Below are 14,606 nucleotides of genomic sequence, written 5' to 3' on the forward strand. Positions count from 1 at the left end.
CTCCTCCCAGCACAGAACTTTCCTGACTTCTTCCTTCAGGACTGCTGTTGATTGTGAGAGTGCGAGAAGCGCCATTAGCAGGGCATCCATCCTCACGCACAGCCCAGAGTCCCCAGAACCTGCTCTGTCCCCGCAGACACCCTCCAAGGTCCTCGGGGCAGCCACCACTCAATCCCACAAACCCGAACAACGAAAAGGAAAAGGAAGACAATGAAGTATGTAACTGTTTAATAGAAACCACCCATTGAGTATACATGATTCTACATAAAAGAAACCTTAGTTTTAAAATGTTTAAGTCGTCACACCCACCATAGGAGGTGATCAAAAGCACTTGGGTGGAGTTACCTAGAAGCTGCTTGCGAATTGCTGAGGAGCTCAGCAGATGCCTGGAGGATCTTCAGTTCTTCCGCCCACAGCGTTTCCACCAAAGTTAGCTGGTTTACCAAAGCCACTTCTTCATCTTTCATATGAGAAACCTGGAAGTCATTTTGAAAAACATTTTTATTGTAATAAAACATACATCAATTGAAATTTACCATTTTGACCACTTTTAAATGAACAATTCGGGGGCATGCAGTACATGTTATATAACCATGACCACTATCCAACTCCAGAACTGTTCCATTATCCCAAACAGAAACTCTGTGCCCACCAAACTATAAGTCCCACTGCACCCTCCCCGCAGCTCCTGGTAACTTTCACTTCCTGTCTCTATGAATTTGCCTCATCTAGACAGCTCATGTAAGTGGAATCACGGAGTATTTGTCTTGTATTCTGGCTTATTTCGCTTAACACAATGTCTTCAAGTTTCATTAAATGTTTTAATCCCAGTAATGTTTTCATTCACATGAGCTGATTTCTCATTTAATTAAAACATTTACTAAATAAAACTAAAAGGGAAAGAGTACTTAAATATCTATTACCAAGTATTCATGCAATAATTTTACCTATTAAAAGGTGTAGACACAAGGTTTACAGTCAAAAACACAGATCACATCAACGTTCATTTAAGCCGTTACACAACACCCTAAGGAGGGGTAGCAACCCTATCCAACATGTATAGGACAAGTAACTCTTGTAAGAAAAAGATGTAGAATTCTAGAAACATACCTTTTGAAGCATAGCATTACTCTCCTCTATGAAATAATGGCATATTTTCTGGGCTATGTCCAAACTTGTCTTCTCATTTGCATCTGAAATTATTTCCCCAAGAAGTACTTTTTTCCAGCACGTACTAGAACCAAAATGTTCAATGAGGTCATTTCAGCAGGCTTGCAAAAAGCAAAGAAGGCTTCTCCACCCAACACAACACACAAACTCCTCTCCTACTTTTCCAGAAGCATAAAACACGTTCCACACGCAGATGCCCTAACCTCCCACCACGTGCAGTTGCCAAGAAGAAGAGAGGGGACTGGCACCCTTTTATTATCACACAATCCTGTGTCTGGCACATAGTAAGTGGCCCTCTCCACCAGCCACGGGAACACAGCAGGAGACAGAACAGGACAGTGAGCCCACAGCCGAAAGGACTAAGGAGCAAAAGGCAGCAAAGGGTCCTCTCTTTGAGTGACAGCGTTTTCTAAAACATGGCAAACTGGATGGAACACATTTCACAAAGGAAGCTGTCGAAGGAGGAATCTAAGTGAAGCCCTTCTCTGCATGCAGCTCATCCCTGTTTTCAACCGCAGAGGCTCAGAGGCCATGTGGTCGGTGGGCGGGTGGGGCCAGCTCTGCAGGCAGGGGGTGGGGTCTCAAGGTAGGCCAGAGGAAGCCACAGCAGGGTGCCGAGCCCGAGGGTAGCAGAGCCAACTCTAGGCCAGGAAGAAGCCCTAACCACGGAGAAAGGGGGTGGAGGTACCAATTCTGGACGTGGAGAATCTGGAAGCAGCATCCGAGTGGAAGTACACAGAAGGCGCTCAGAAACTCAGCACAGCTGACTAGCCACAAAGGAAATAAAGTCTCAGCTGTCTTCAGCTTTAGGGATGACAGCGGAAACCTCAGGAATAGATGAGTTCTCAGGAAAGAATGGAAGGAAATTACTATGTGCCAAGCACCGTGTTTCATACATAACCATATCTAATTTAATTTTCACAATCAGCTAGCAGAAGAAGATTATCCCCACATCAGACATAAAGAAGTTGAGAATCGGGACCGGTAAAGAACTTACCCTAAGTGACAAAGCTAATGAGAGGCAGAACTAGCATGCACGCACGCGGGCTTGATCACCACGCCCCTCCAGAGTTAGAAATAATGCAAAGGGAAAAAGAGAGGCCTCAGGACGGCCTCGGGAAAATATCCTGTTGTATTTAATTTGAGGTTGACGTGCCTGAAAAGGACTCATATCTTTTTCCAAGAGAATTTTAAGAAACTTACGTTTCTTAAAAGCTGAATGGACAGGGACAAGACAAAAGGAAGGTGAGAGGAGTGAGGTAAGACACAGCAGCCGGGATAAATGGCGTGCCTTAAATCCTGCACATTCAGGGGACCGCAAACCTGCCTCTGAGTTTTCTAGTGAGCAATACAAAGGGGGAAACACGTCAGTTACAAAGTCACTGTGTCGGTAAGACAAAAACACACCACCTGCTGAGAATAAACACAACTATTTCTGGTGTTGAGACCAGGGAGCAATGTTTCTCCCCAAGTTCCTACAGAAAAAAAAAGAAGCAATATCATAACAACGTAATAGGCATCATTAAATGAGTACCAGCTACTTCTGGGCTCTGTGTTCAGGGTGATTCCTAGGCAGTATCTCATTTAATCCTCCAGCTGCCCAAGGGTGCAGCTCACCACCTCCAGGAAGTCCTCCCCACACACGGTTTCTCTCCCCTGAGCTTCTGCTATGTAATGGGCATTACCCGCCAGCTCCCTGACATGACCAGGCTGAAGGAGCTCTGGGGCTGGGCGGCACACAGCTGTGTGAGCTGAGGACCCAAAGGCCCAGGAAATAGTAGAGGCTTCAGCCTGACACGGTGCACACCAGGAATCCTCTACCTGCCTCCCCCAGGGAGACACCCAGGCCTCCCCTGGGCCAGAGGCCTGAGCTGCCCCAGGGGCAGAACCAGGGAGGCCCTTCGTCAGGAGCTCTGCCTGCTCCTGGGAAAAAACTACCCACTCAGGGAGCGTCCTCTGAACAGCGCCAGTGCTCACACTTGTGCCACGTTTGCCCTGAACAACGGGCTGCAGGTCACCGGGGGACATATCTGGGTAGGCGACGAAGTTCCCAGGAGCGTGCATCTGATTATGATGCCAAAGCCAGGATTCCAGAAATGATGACAACTTAGCACTGAAACACTCACCGCATGGGCAAGTTACCTAAAGAATAAGCAACCCCGATATGCACAATGGCATTCCAGATTGTCACTACAGCTCATGACCAACACACGTGAAACTTACTATTCTTCAGCTTGCAGACATAACAACTTAAGAGCTGTGAGTAACCTCCAAGATGGTCCATCCCATCCAAACGTCAAGTTTCTAAAGTAAGAAAAACAAGGACAAATCCGTCATTTCGGTACTTCGTGACACCATGGCAAATGGCTAAGGAGTGCAAACTTTCTTTAAAGGGGCCACTAAATATTATGTAGCCTATGATTGTGGTCACAAAGACAAAAGAAAAAAATAAGTCTGCCAATACTTAAGAATAAAGCCTGAATAATAGAAAATTCTTTAGGAAAAAAAAAAGGATTTTCCAATTTATTTTGGCTAAGAAGCCGAACTTGGATGAGGCCACAGCGGGACGCATGGGCCACAGGCCCACAGGTCATGGTGAGATAAAGGATGAAGAACCTGGTTATCCTTGGGATCAAACAAATGGCAACCATTACAGCTAGACCGCCCTCATTCTGAGGCTGGATTGGTTAAAGCTTCATTTTATCTACAGAAGAAAATTTGAAAGGGAGAGCCTTGAACTCTGTTTATCCCACTTGGCTGGAATCACATGGCCGCCCCATCCCAAGAGCCCACACCATGTTGTTGGGGGACTGAGGCCAGCCTGGCCCCCAGGAGCCCAGTGTCAGAGACAAACACACTGGACCACCAGTCAAGACACTCAGAGCTTTCCTTTGGTATATTGATTTAGGATTTCAAGCTGGTATCTTATGTCCCCAACAAAGTCTTACACTCCTTGCGTGGCCCACAACATTGAGCACAGTTTACTACACATAGGAAGTGCTCAGTAAATACCTACCTGTCAAGTGGTTTGAGTCAGGAGGTATCTCACACCTACAGAAACCCTAACTCTCCATTTTTTCATCAAAATTTCCTGAAGAAATAAGTTTGAGAAAAAGAAACACTTACTCTATAAAGTCATGATCCTTTAAAATGGAAATCTTTTTGTTCATCTGTTTATCTGTTGATGGAAGATACTTAACAAGTATATCTACATAAAAAAAAATCAGACTGAGGTTTAGGGTGTAATTCAGATAAAAGCATAGACCTTTCCTTCTCAACTTCCTTCCATTGGCAAGCAAGACACATGTAAACAGTTTTGCCTAATTCATACCGGAAAACTATTCAAGTCCAACTCAGTGAGATCATTATTAGCCCTTGAAAAGCTACAAGAATCCCAGGGCAGGGGACCAAACATCCACAACCTCAGCTCATGCTGCCACTAAGCAAACCGACCAAAAAACCAGGTAACTACGACATCAGCAGGACTGCTGGGAAGTTACACCCACCAAAAGTGTAGGCTCTGTACAAACACGAGAAAATGTTTCCAGTATTAAGTTTTTAAAAGGCAAAATTCAAAACTGTCTGGCCACTAGCGACTGCAATCATAAACAACTGAAAGCGAATATAAAAATTAACAAAACTACTTGGCATCATATGGTAACGAGGGATTTTTCTATTTCTAAATTTTCTTTTTATATTTCTGTTTTTCTTTTCTAAATGTAAAAATAACTGACATAAAATTTATTCACAAATCAGTATTTCATTGTCATCAATATCTAAGTTATTCTGATCACATGAGGCTAATCTCAAAGCTAGTTTTCTATAAGAGCCAGACAGGCCCTGTTTTTGCTTTTCTATTTTATTTTGATAAGGAACATTATTATTCTGCCTATTGGGTAGAGCAGCATCACCTCAATCGAGTTTCTACTTCCACTAGAACTTAAATTAAAACTACCTCAAATTGAACACTCAGTAAATCTCTGTCTGTCTTCACAGCATAGAAAACTGCTGCTGCTGCTTCAGGAGAAGAGAAAAACTCAGCCTGCGATGCACTGTTTTTCATACGCTATTTGGAATTTTCACAGCATAAATTGAAGAACTGAATTATTATTTTAAAAATAACAATACCAATTATGATGGCTACCTTGTAGACCACAACAGAACATAAGTGACTATTTCATCATGGCATTAAAGCCCCCAAACAAGGGGTGTGCCAGATTTGCCTCTATGAGTAGCGCAGTGCCTTCCACACACTAGGTGCTTAATAACTACTTTCTATTGGTTGCTCTCTAAACCTGGTCTATCTTTAGTGACAGTGACAATGCCTCAGTACGAAAAGTTCCTTTTCTTTTCATCTATTAATATTGTATTTGTGTCCTTAGCAGTTTTCCTGGTCTTCCATTCTGTTGTCCGACCTAATGCAATAAACCGTTTCTCAGTCCTTATCCTCAGTATCAATCAAAGCTTTGTTGTTTTACTTCACTACTGAAAGTCTATGGTCAGTAAGAGCAAGGCTAGCCCTACCTCAGGGAAAACAAATGATAGACATTTTAAGGTTTGCCATTTTTATTAAAACTTAAAATAACCACATCTGCAATGGAGAAAAAACATTTGTGTCATCTTCATGATAACAACCGAAGTGAATTCTAACCTTCTGAGACATAAACGCACGCATGAGGGTTACGGGTGGAGACGAATCCGTACTCCAGGAGCAGCCGCTGGTTATCGTGGGGGCCGTAGCAGATGAACACCTCCTCGTGCCGTCTGCAACTTGAAGCCGCTCTAATTTCATAACAGCGAGTTTCCTCATTAAATGCTGCTTTCACCTTGAAAGGAAAATCGTTAAAGATTTTTTTTTAAAGCAAAGCGTGAAACGAAAAAGATGAAGTTGTCGTGCTAATTGAAGCCAGATGTAGCTTTCAAACACTCATCACTGAATTAACCACATGTGCACAAAGCCCCACGTCTGCACTCCGCCCCTTCTGCTCACCTCCACTTCACCCCACTGGTGAGGGAGGGAGGGAGTCCTGCCCAGGGGTCTGAGGACGGCCGAACACACACCACCTGACAATGGACAGGTGCGACTGACAGCAGTTTATTCGGCACATATACAGCCTGGAGGGGCAAGGCCGCAGTGCGCCATGGAGGGCCACACAGGGCTGCACTCAGGAGCACAGCGGCCAGCGGGGGCCATGGGGATCAGGCTTTATAGTATCAAGAGGTTACTGGCTGTCCTGGTTCCCGTAGGAAGATGGATTTGCTTGTTTGAATAATTTCGAGGGCTGGCAGGTGAACCCTGTTAGGATAAGGACCAGGTGGGGTGCAGCTAGTCTGGCTGACAGAGCAACTAGCCAGGTGGGAAGGCTTTCCTGCCAGGTGGGGGGAATATCCGGTGAGAGGGGAGGAGCTGCCAATCAGGCCCTGGGGCCCTGTGAGGCCCACAGCCGTCAAGGCGGCACATCAGATTAGGTCTCACAATACCCAGCCTTTGAGCAGCGTGCTATTGGCTGATACTGTCATATGAAGTTTTGTGACAATTCTGTTCAATGATAGGAAAAGGCCAAGAAGACCTAACTGCTCCCCAGGGAGTGGGGACAAGCCCTGCAGCCTACACACTTAGCAAATCCCAGCGAGGTGAGGATGAGTATCAGGCTGAATGAGATTCCTACCTTGTGCCATCAACAACAGATTAGGGCCATGGTTTGGCGTTTCATGCCAAAGCCAGCGGCCATGTACTCTGGTCCGCGGGTCAACCATCTTTTCCATTAAGAGCCAGAGTAAACATGGGAGGCCTCTCCAGAGCCCTCAGGCCACATGCCCACAGCCGGAGTAAGCAGCACCCCTACACTCATAAACGTACTCAGAGCCCCGTAAAAATAAAATCCCGCCAGCGGGACCTGGCTCAGTCCCTACGTCCAGCACCCTACTATGCTACAAGCCCCCGACATTATTTCACTGACAACCACAGAAACACCCTTCTAGTCTTGGCCTCCTTTGCTTAATGTTGTTATAAATGCATCTTTCTATAAAAGTAATAAGCAGACAAGTAAGAAATGTCCCGGCCTCAAAAAGCACAGTGGGGGCGTCCCCACGCGCTCCTCTCACTGGCAGTGGGCTAAGCAGGCGTCATCCACCTTCCCAGGGTGGCGTGGGGCGTGAAGAGGACAGCATGAGCATGGGTCCTGGCCAGTGTGCCTCCGAGGGTACCCTGGATGGGTTACAGGTGAGTGGACCTATGGGCATCCTTTGCCCTCAAAGCCAGGCTTTTACCCAGCATGACCTACAGATATAAACACCTCCTTTATGTGCCACAGGAGAGGGGGCTTGGGGAACAAGAGATCTGTGACTGTCCCCAAAGCGAGATTCGTTAATGACTTCTCAGACTCTTTTTCCCCACAAATATCTATCCATTCCATAAAGGTTTGCTGAATGCCCACTATGTGCCAGGTCCTGCGCTGAGCACTGGGGTGACAAAGAACAAGGCAAAGTCCCCGTCCTCTAAGACTGCAGAGCTCAGTGGAGGGAGGAGCAAGTCGATCAGCGACGACAGCAAAGAGAACAGCTGACAGCAATGCCACCGAGTTTAAAAGGAAACAGACCAGCTCTAGAAGGAAAGGAAGGCTCTGAACCAAGGTGAGGGAGGGAGGGGCAGACCACCGAGTGGATATAACACGGGGCTCTGTGGGTCTGGAGAGCCCAGAGGAAAAGCTGCGCAAAGGAAAAGGATGGGGTCGGAGGAAAGACAGGAGCACACCTGACGGCAGGTAGGTTTACCTAAAGCCAGCTACACCTTTCCCTGTGGTTTCACTCACTATGCAAAGTCACACGTTCTACATGTCAGAGTCCTTCCTATCGAAACGGAACATGTAGCCTCTTGTCAACTTCTCACCTGGACATTTGGGCTGTGATTCAGCAGATCCAGGTACGGGGCGAGTGCACAGGTGTCTGGCTCTGCGGAAAAGCATTGCCTTCTCCTGAGCTTCATGTACACGGACCTGGTGTTGACCGTGCACCAAGCCCACAGGAGGGCGCTGTAGCTAAAGATGCTCTCCACCGCCTCAGAAAACAGAGGCTGCAGGGAAGAGAAAAAGTCTCTGGAGGAAGTGAAGAGCTCCTGCACGCGGGTTCTCTGCTCTCTGGCCTTTGCTTTCAAAGGTCTGGGAAAAAGATTCACCACTTTTGGCTCCAAACAAACAGGGAGGGCGTAGGCCTTCGGTAAAATATCCAGGTAAGGCTTCCAGGGAGAACGAGTCCCAGCATGTTTTTCTGCCACTAAAAAGGTGCACAGAGCCAGCAGGGGAGACGGAGGAGGTTGCCACCTTTTAAAATTAAAAGCCAGATTAAAGGAATTACTTTTATTCAAAATATGGATAAGCAAAAGACACAGAAATCCCAGTGGTTTGCTCTGTCCCAGAGGGACTGTGCCGAACTGTCAGGACACTCCCAGTTGACGTAATGCACCCAAGAGAGGGTCTTCCTTCCTCAAGGCTTTGGTCTCAGCTTACCCAAAATACGAAATACGAGTGCTCTGAGCAAGTTACACTGATACAAGAGCTGACTCACTAACCCAGCTTTGTTTGCAAGAGATTCCTTTTTTTGCAAACACCTCTTTGCTCCCAACGTGGTTCTCCAGTTTGAAAGCTTTTGGAAGTCCACTTGTTTCACTTGGGTAATGATATATTAATAAAACTTAGGGGGAAAAAATTGGCGGAAAGAACCTAGACTTGCACAATCCACTGGGTACAAGTAGTTATTTCAATTTTAATTATTTAAAATGAAATGTTGAACATTCAATTCCTCAGTCACACAAGCCACATTTCAAATGCTCAACGACCATATGTGGCTGGTAGCTGCCATCCTGGACAGCGCAGAGTGAAGCATTTTTATGGCTGCATCAAGTTCTACTGTATGATACGAACTTAGACGGAAAAGTATATAACAAAAGCTCATTATATACTTATTACAGTTCTAAAGCTTTTGTTCCTAAACTTACTACCCACTCTATTGCAAATTACACATTGCAGCATTTTTATTTGTGACCAATCAACAGCTCATTTGCACGAATGTATTTAGAAAACGTTTACATTAATCCTTCAAAGTTTCAGCTGCTACTCAAAATTTCAGGATGATACGAAAAATATTAATGCTAAGAAGAGCATCCTTGCTTCTACTCAGGCTAATAAATAATTACACATCAGCCCTCTTACGAGAGCGAACCCAGAACTTACCCTGGGTTAAGAAACAATACAGTCTTTCAACCCTCAGGATTTAGAAACGCCCCCTGCTGAGGCTCACTCCCTCTGACCTCAGAAAGCCCCCAACAAAGGCCAGCTGTGAGGTGATCCAGAGGACAGATCCCACGCCCAGCCTGGCCTCCCCTCCTCTACCCTAAGGAGCATTAACACATTCATAACGTCCACAGCTCTTCATGGTTGAAAGAGAATTCAAGCGAGTACAATAAGAGTAAAAATAAAAGCGAGTAATTAACATTTGTCAAGCTCTACTGTGAGGAAGCAGAACAGGCTACTAGGAGTCCAGACACTCCGCCATGATGAACCTCTATTATCCCATTTAGTCTTCATTTTCCAGTAAGTGACAGAGCAGGATTCCAACCCACATCCCGGGCAGCTCATTAAAAATCTTCAAAATGCAGTGTACAATAATTAAGGACAAACTTCCTAGAACAGAGGAAACCTTTTGCGTCATCTCAGATGTCTGCTGGCTATGCGAAGGGCTGGGCCCTACTGATCTCTGCTTTAAGTGACATATTTGCCAGCGACCCAGACATTACAGGAGAAGCATCTGCTCAGGTGAGCATGTGTGTGGTCACTTACTTAGCAATGTACGCCCCTAAGTAGCTCCTAATCACTGTGTCCGTGGTGAGCAGGCAACTCGCAGGCAACGAAATAATCACCTGTCCCTCCTTACCAAAAGAGAAAGTCAAGTTTAGCAAGCCCATACTTTGGGAAGGACACATGAGTATGCGTCTTTTCAAGTTCTTAATTCCACCATCATCTACTAAGAACCCAGGCATCCCAACCACAGACTACCAAGGAGCCCTGAGACCAGGCTGCTCCCACGCAGGTACTGTGACCCCAGTAAGAATTAAAGGTTAATTAAGTGACAGACACCCACTCACCACCAGTCCACCTTCCACCACCAGAAAGGAATGTGGAGACACTCTGACAAGTCAAACCATGTTGTTCCTTCACTTTCTTATGCCAGGAAATTGTGCTATACACGGGAAACAGGCAGAAACCACCCCAAAAAACTCTAGCCGTGCAATCCATGTGTTCCGTGAGTACTCCACCTGTGCCAACTAGCTAAAGAAAGGGCAGCCCACCCAGCACAAGGGTCTCGTTCTACCACCTGCAAAAGTATGGTTTTCAGTTCCTCCCACTGAGATAGAAACTTATAGAAAGGAAAATTAAGATGCCAAGTAACAGACACCAGAAACAAAAAAAGCACTAAGAAGCCAGACGTAAGATCCTGCTTTCATTATAACTGGCACCTAAGCTGATTAAAAATCTCAGGCAGAAATCGTCTGGGTGCGATTTCTGGCTTCCTCATCTGTCAACTGGGATTAACCTAGATGATCACTACCATCCCTTCCTGTTTGGGCACCCACGACTTTCTGATTAAAAAAAAAAAGCCACACGATAAAATGTTCTTTGTCTTGACTGGGGTAAATCTCTTCATCATCAAAACTCATCAAGCTAGACACTTAAAATCTATGCATTTCATTACATGTAAAGTTTAACAAAAAGGCCACATTTAAAAGTACATGTAAAAAAAAAACAATATAAAAAAGAACTATCATACCTTTCAAAATTTTTTAAAGTACATGTAAAGCAACTGCCAATTATCACTTCATGATCTAAACAAAAACAACCTATAGTTACTGCTGTATACACAAGAGCTTTATTTCTCTCCCCAAATTCTGCTACAGAATGAAGTCAATTATACCTCTGTTCAAAAAGTAAAAATACTGCACAACAATGTGAATTATTTAATACCATTGAGCTGTATACTTCAAAATGGTTAAGGCGGTAAATTTTATGTTGTGTACATTTTACCACAATTAAAAATTTTAAAACAATAAAAAAATAAAAATAGCATAATAGAATTACCACATTAAAAGCTACCATTCTTTAGGCTAAACATATGTATGTAGCTAGGCTTTATATAAATTAAGGAATTAAAAATAATTTTTAAATAATTAAAAATAAGTTAAGGAAGGGCCAGCCAAGTGGCTCAGTTGGATAAGAGCTCGCTCAAGAGTGTGAGCTCTGAGCAACAGCAGTTCGATGCCTGGCCCGAGCTGAGCAGCCGCTGAGCTGCCAACAGGTGGCAGGATGGCGCCGCTTAAAAAAAAAAAAACAGCAAAAAATAAGTTAAGGAATTAATTTGTAGCTTTACAAAAAACTGTGTGATATGCCCTTTAAACAGCATAGCGAGAACAAAAATAGACCTCGGAGATCATCTGTCATCCACCTCCCTCCAGGAGCCACGGCTGGCTGAAGGCCGTCCTGGGCAGGACAGGCTCCGAGGCCGCCTCCCTCTGCTGGCTCTGCTTCTACTTACTTTACTCAGCACAGCCTCTCCGAGGAGGGCAGCTCCCTTCCTGGCACATTCAAAACATCATCTGATTTCTACCATTTGTGGACGGATCCTGCTTGTGGCCTGCCCCAACATGCCTTCTCTCCTTCTCTTCACCACCGCAATCCCATCGGAAGGGCCCAGTGCCAGGGAAAGGACCCCACGTCTCACCTGCGTCACAGCTAGCTGGGGCCATGCCCCTGGTCGCTGGCAGGTGAGATGGGGCTGGAATTTCCTTGACAGGAGAAAGTCTGCCCTTCCTCACCCCATTGCTCGGTCCTGCTGCTCAAGCGCCAGAATCTAGACCCAGGACCTGAGGGTGTGGGGGTCCCTCTAAGGACGTGGGTAGAGAGCTGGAAGGAACCTGGGCCTCTGATGGCCATGGGACCAGGCCAGGCCACGTCTGCCTATCCAGGCTCATCTATACGATGGCAAAATAAACGTCTACTCAGCTTAACCATTGTTACTTTGGGTTTGTCTCTTATATGCAGCAAACTTAATTCCAACAGTCAGAATTGAATGCAAACATATCCATTAGGTAAAAAAATGCCTATATGTCTGAAATATTTTTAATTCACTGAATTTGAATCACAAAAACAAAGCAGCAAAATCTACATTGGGTTTTAAGGATATGTGAGAAAGTCTCACCCGCAGGGATGTTTTGCTCATCAGCCCTCTTCCTGTACCTAGGAACACAGAGACAGAAAAAGGGTAAACCCTACTATATCTTCAAGGTCTCAGAGACACCATTTTGAGTAAAAGATGTGAATGAACTTCAAAATTACACAAAGCTGACGCTGGGTGACTCGCATCCTTTGACTCCCAGAGGATCAAGAAGCTGTTGTGGAAAATGTCCCGACTTCCATTTGGGTTTGTAATAGCTGAAGGGCAAAGGGAGCTTCCGAGTCGGGACCTACAGATCACGGGATTTCTGCTGGGTCTCTGACAGGAGCCTGTCCCCTGGAGCCTGCCAGCTGGTTCGGGCAACCGACCCCCAGTGCCCACCCAACCTCAGAGGCCTCCGGCCACTTTTACCCACTACCAAACCCGGCTTTCCCCAGCGATGAGCTTGAGACCTCTGTGACTGACCAGTACCATCCGTCAGGTCCCACAAAGCCTGTGGACTACACCCTCCCCTCCCCGACCAGGCAACCCATTAGATGTGCACTCCTTAACTGGGCGAGCTGGACGGAACAGGCCCAGCCAGCTGCTGCCTGGAGTCATGGCCTTGGCAGCGCACAGTCACAAGAGTGCGTTCACCCGCTGCTGTCACCAGCACCAACATCCAGAAGTTCACCCCTCTGTGCCCAGGGCTCCCCTCCTACGGCCTAGTCAGGAGCACACGGTAAATCACTTATCTTGGATGATGTACAAGGAAGTTAATTTGCTCAAAGTTAAGTTACCTAACAGATACTACAATAGAATAATCCTTTTAATTCAGAGGCTGCTGGTTTAAGTATGGCTTAAATTTTCTCTCAAGTAAAGGGCCTGCACCTGCCCTGACACAGCAGCCCAAAGCCCTAATCTCACAGCTGTCTCTGCGCTACAGCAAACCCAAAATCCTTCTGAAGAGCCGCTTGGGCCTCCCGTGGTGACCTCAAGCCCACTTCTGGACAGAGCTGGGTGGCCTTGCATGCAGGCCCGTGGCCACAGCAAGCTGCCCAACTTCTGTAAGAGAATGTTCCAGAAGGGAACACTGATCCAAACTCCATGACAAGCTCAACTTCCAGAAGAGAACATTTATCCACTCCGCTCAGGTGACTGTCACAGCTGCGGCCATGCACAGGGCTCCGCCCCCAGCACTTGGGAGCAGCCACAAAGCAGCTGAGGAGCAGATTTGCTGAGGCCTCCCCAGGACTCCCTCGTCCACCGGCGGGCCGGAACCTCCCTCCCCTTAGAAAACGATGCTGACTCACCTGAGCCATCCGATCATCCCCTCACCCTGCAGGACCTGAAAAGTCTAATGAAGCCACTGTAAGTGTGTGGATGAGGACACCACCGGTCACCACATGACCTCAGTGTCTTCCCTTCAAGGACCCAGCAAAGACATTTCCCTCAGGTCCAAGTTGTAGGAATGCCTGCACCTTGGCTGAGTAAACCATGAAGTTTTGTTCACAGAACACTAGGACTCAGGTAACTGATCGTAGACATTGTCTGGACTGCTAGAGAGATGCGGCAAATTTGTGGCTCACCTCTGAGAGATGTACAAGATTTTATAATCGTGGCTTTTATGTATTACCCTTATCCCTGCCTTCGCCTTATTTTTCTATTCTCATTTCCCTTTTTTAATTTTTAATTTTATTTCACCATTCTGAAATTTCTCCCTACAAACCCATTCAAATTATTTTTAGAACAAGGTAATGTATGTTAATCCACTTTCACAAATATTATAATAACAAGGCAGGAAGCCTGATACACAATACAAGATGTGCTCCCAGGGACAATACAGCCCACCTACAAAAGTCACCCCTGCTTTCCTGTCACCTGTGTCCACATGTCACATGTGATAAAGGTCATGAGAGTTGAATGCCAGACCTTACCTGGAAATCTGGCAGGTATTAAGTTTGGATCTTCGAACTTCCTATCTTTCAGCCACTTCTTAAGCTCTATAAATTCAGGCTTGCAGCTTTCATTCACTAATCGATAGAAAGAAAAAATGGTGATTAAAATCACTATATCATCAGATCACCATTTTAAAAAAAAATCTCTGATGAACTGTCTCAGTCAGTGTTATCATAAAATAAATTGGGCGGCTGGATGGCTCAGTTGGTTGGAGCGCGTGCTCTTAACAACAAGATTGCCCTTGGGACTCCTGCATGGGAAGGTGGGCTGTACCC

The 14,606-nt window shown here is 45.8% G+C and overlaps 1 protein-coding gene across 7 annotated transcripts in view; it reads right to left on the reverse strand.

The window, feature by feature from the left end:
* Window positions 1–213: 213 nt before the first annotated feature.
* The window catches only part of SETD4 (SET domain containing 4), a 19,272-nt gene continuing 4,879 nt past the window's right edge, over window positions 214–14,606 (reverse strand). For 2 of the 7 annotated variants that reach the window (XM_019658643.1, XM_019658642.1), the window contains 9 exons: window positions 14,310–14,405; window positions 12,418–12,455; window positions 10,005–10,093; window positions 8,060–8,489; window positions 5,822–5,996; window positions 4,297–4,378; window positions 3,394–3,474; window positions 1,111–1,234; window positions 214–476 (listed from right to left, as the gene is read on the reverse strand). In XM_019658643.1, coding sequence (XP_019514188.1) covers window positions 342–476; window positions 1,111–1,234; window positions 3,394–3,474; window positions 4,297–4,378; window positions 5,822–5,996; window positions 8,060–8,489; window positions 10,005–10,093; window positions 12,418–12,455; window positions 14,310–14,405 — 1,250 coding nt within the window. In that variant the 3' untranslated portion in view covers window positions 214–341. Of the gene's footprint in view, window positions 477–1,110; window positions 2,015–3,393; window positions 4,262–4,296; window positions 4,379–5,821; window positions 5,997–8,059; window positions 8,490–10,004; window positions 10,094–12,417; window positions 12,456–14,309; window positions 14,406–14,606 lie in introns of those variants that run through there. The other 5 variants (XM_019658646.1, XM_019658647.1, XM_019658645.1 and 2 more) reach the window with 5 other exon arrangements.

Source organism: Hipposideros armiger, unplaced genomic scaffold (assembly GCF_001890085.2).
Source record: "Hipposideros armiger isolate ML-2016 unplaced genomic scaffold, ASM189008v1 scaffold_285, whole genome shotgun sequence".
Taxonomy (NCBI): Eukaryota; Metazoa; Chordata; class Mammalia; order Chiroptera; family Hipposideridae; genus Hipposideros; species Hipposideros armiger.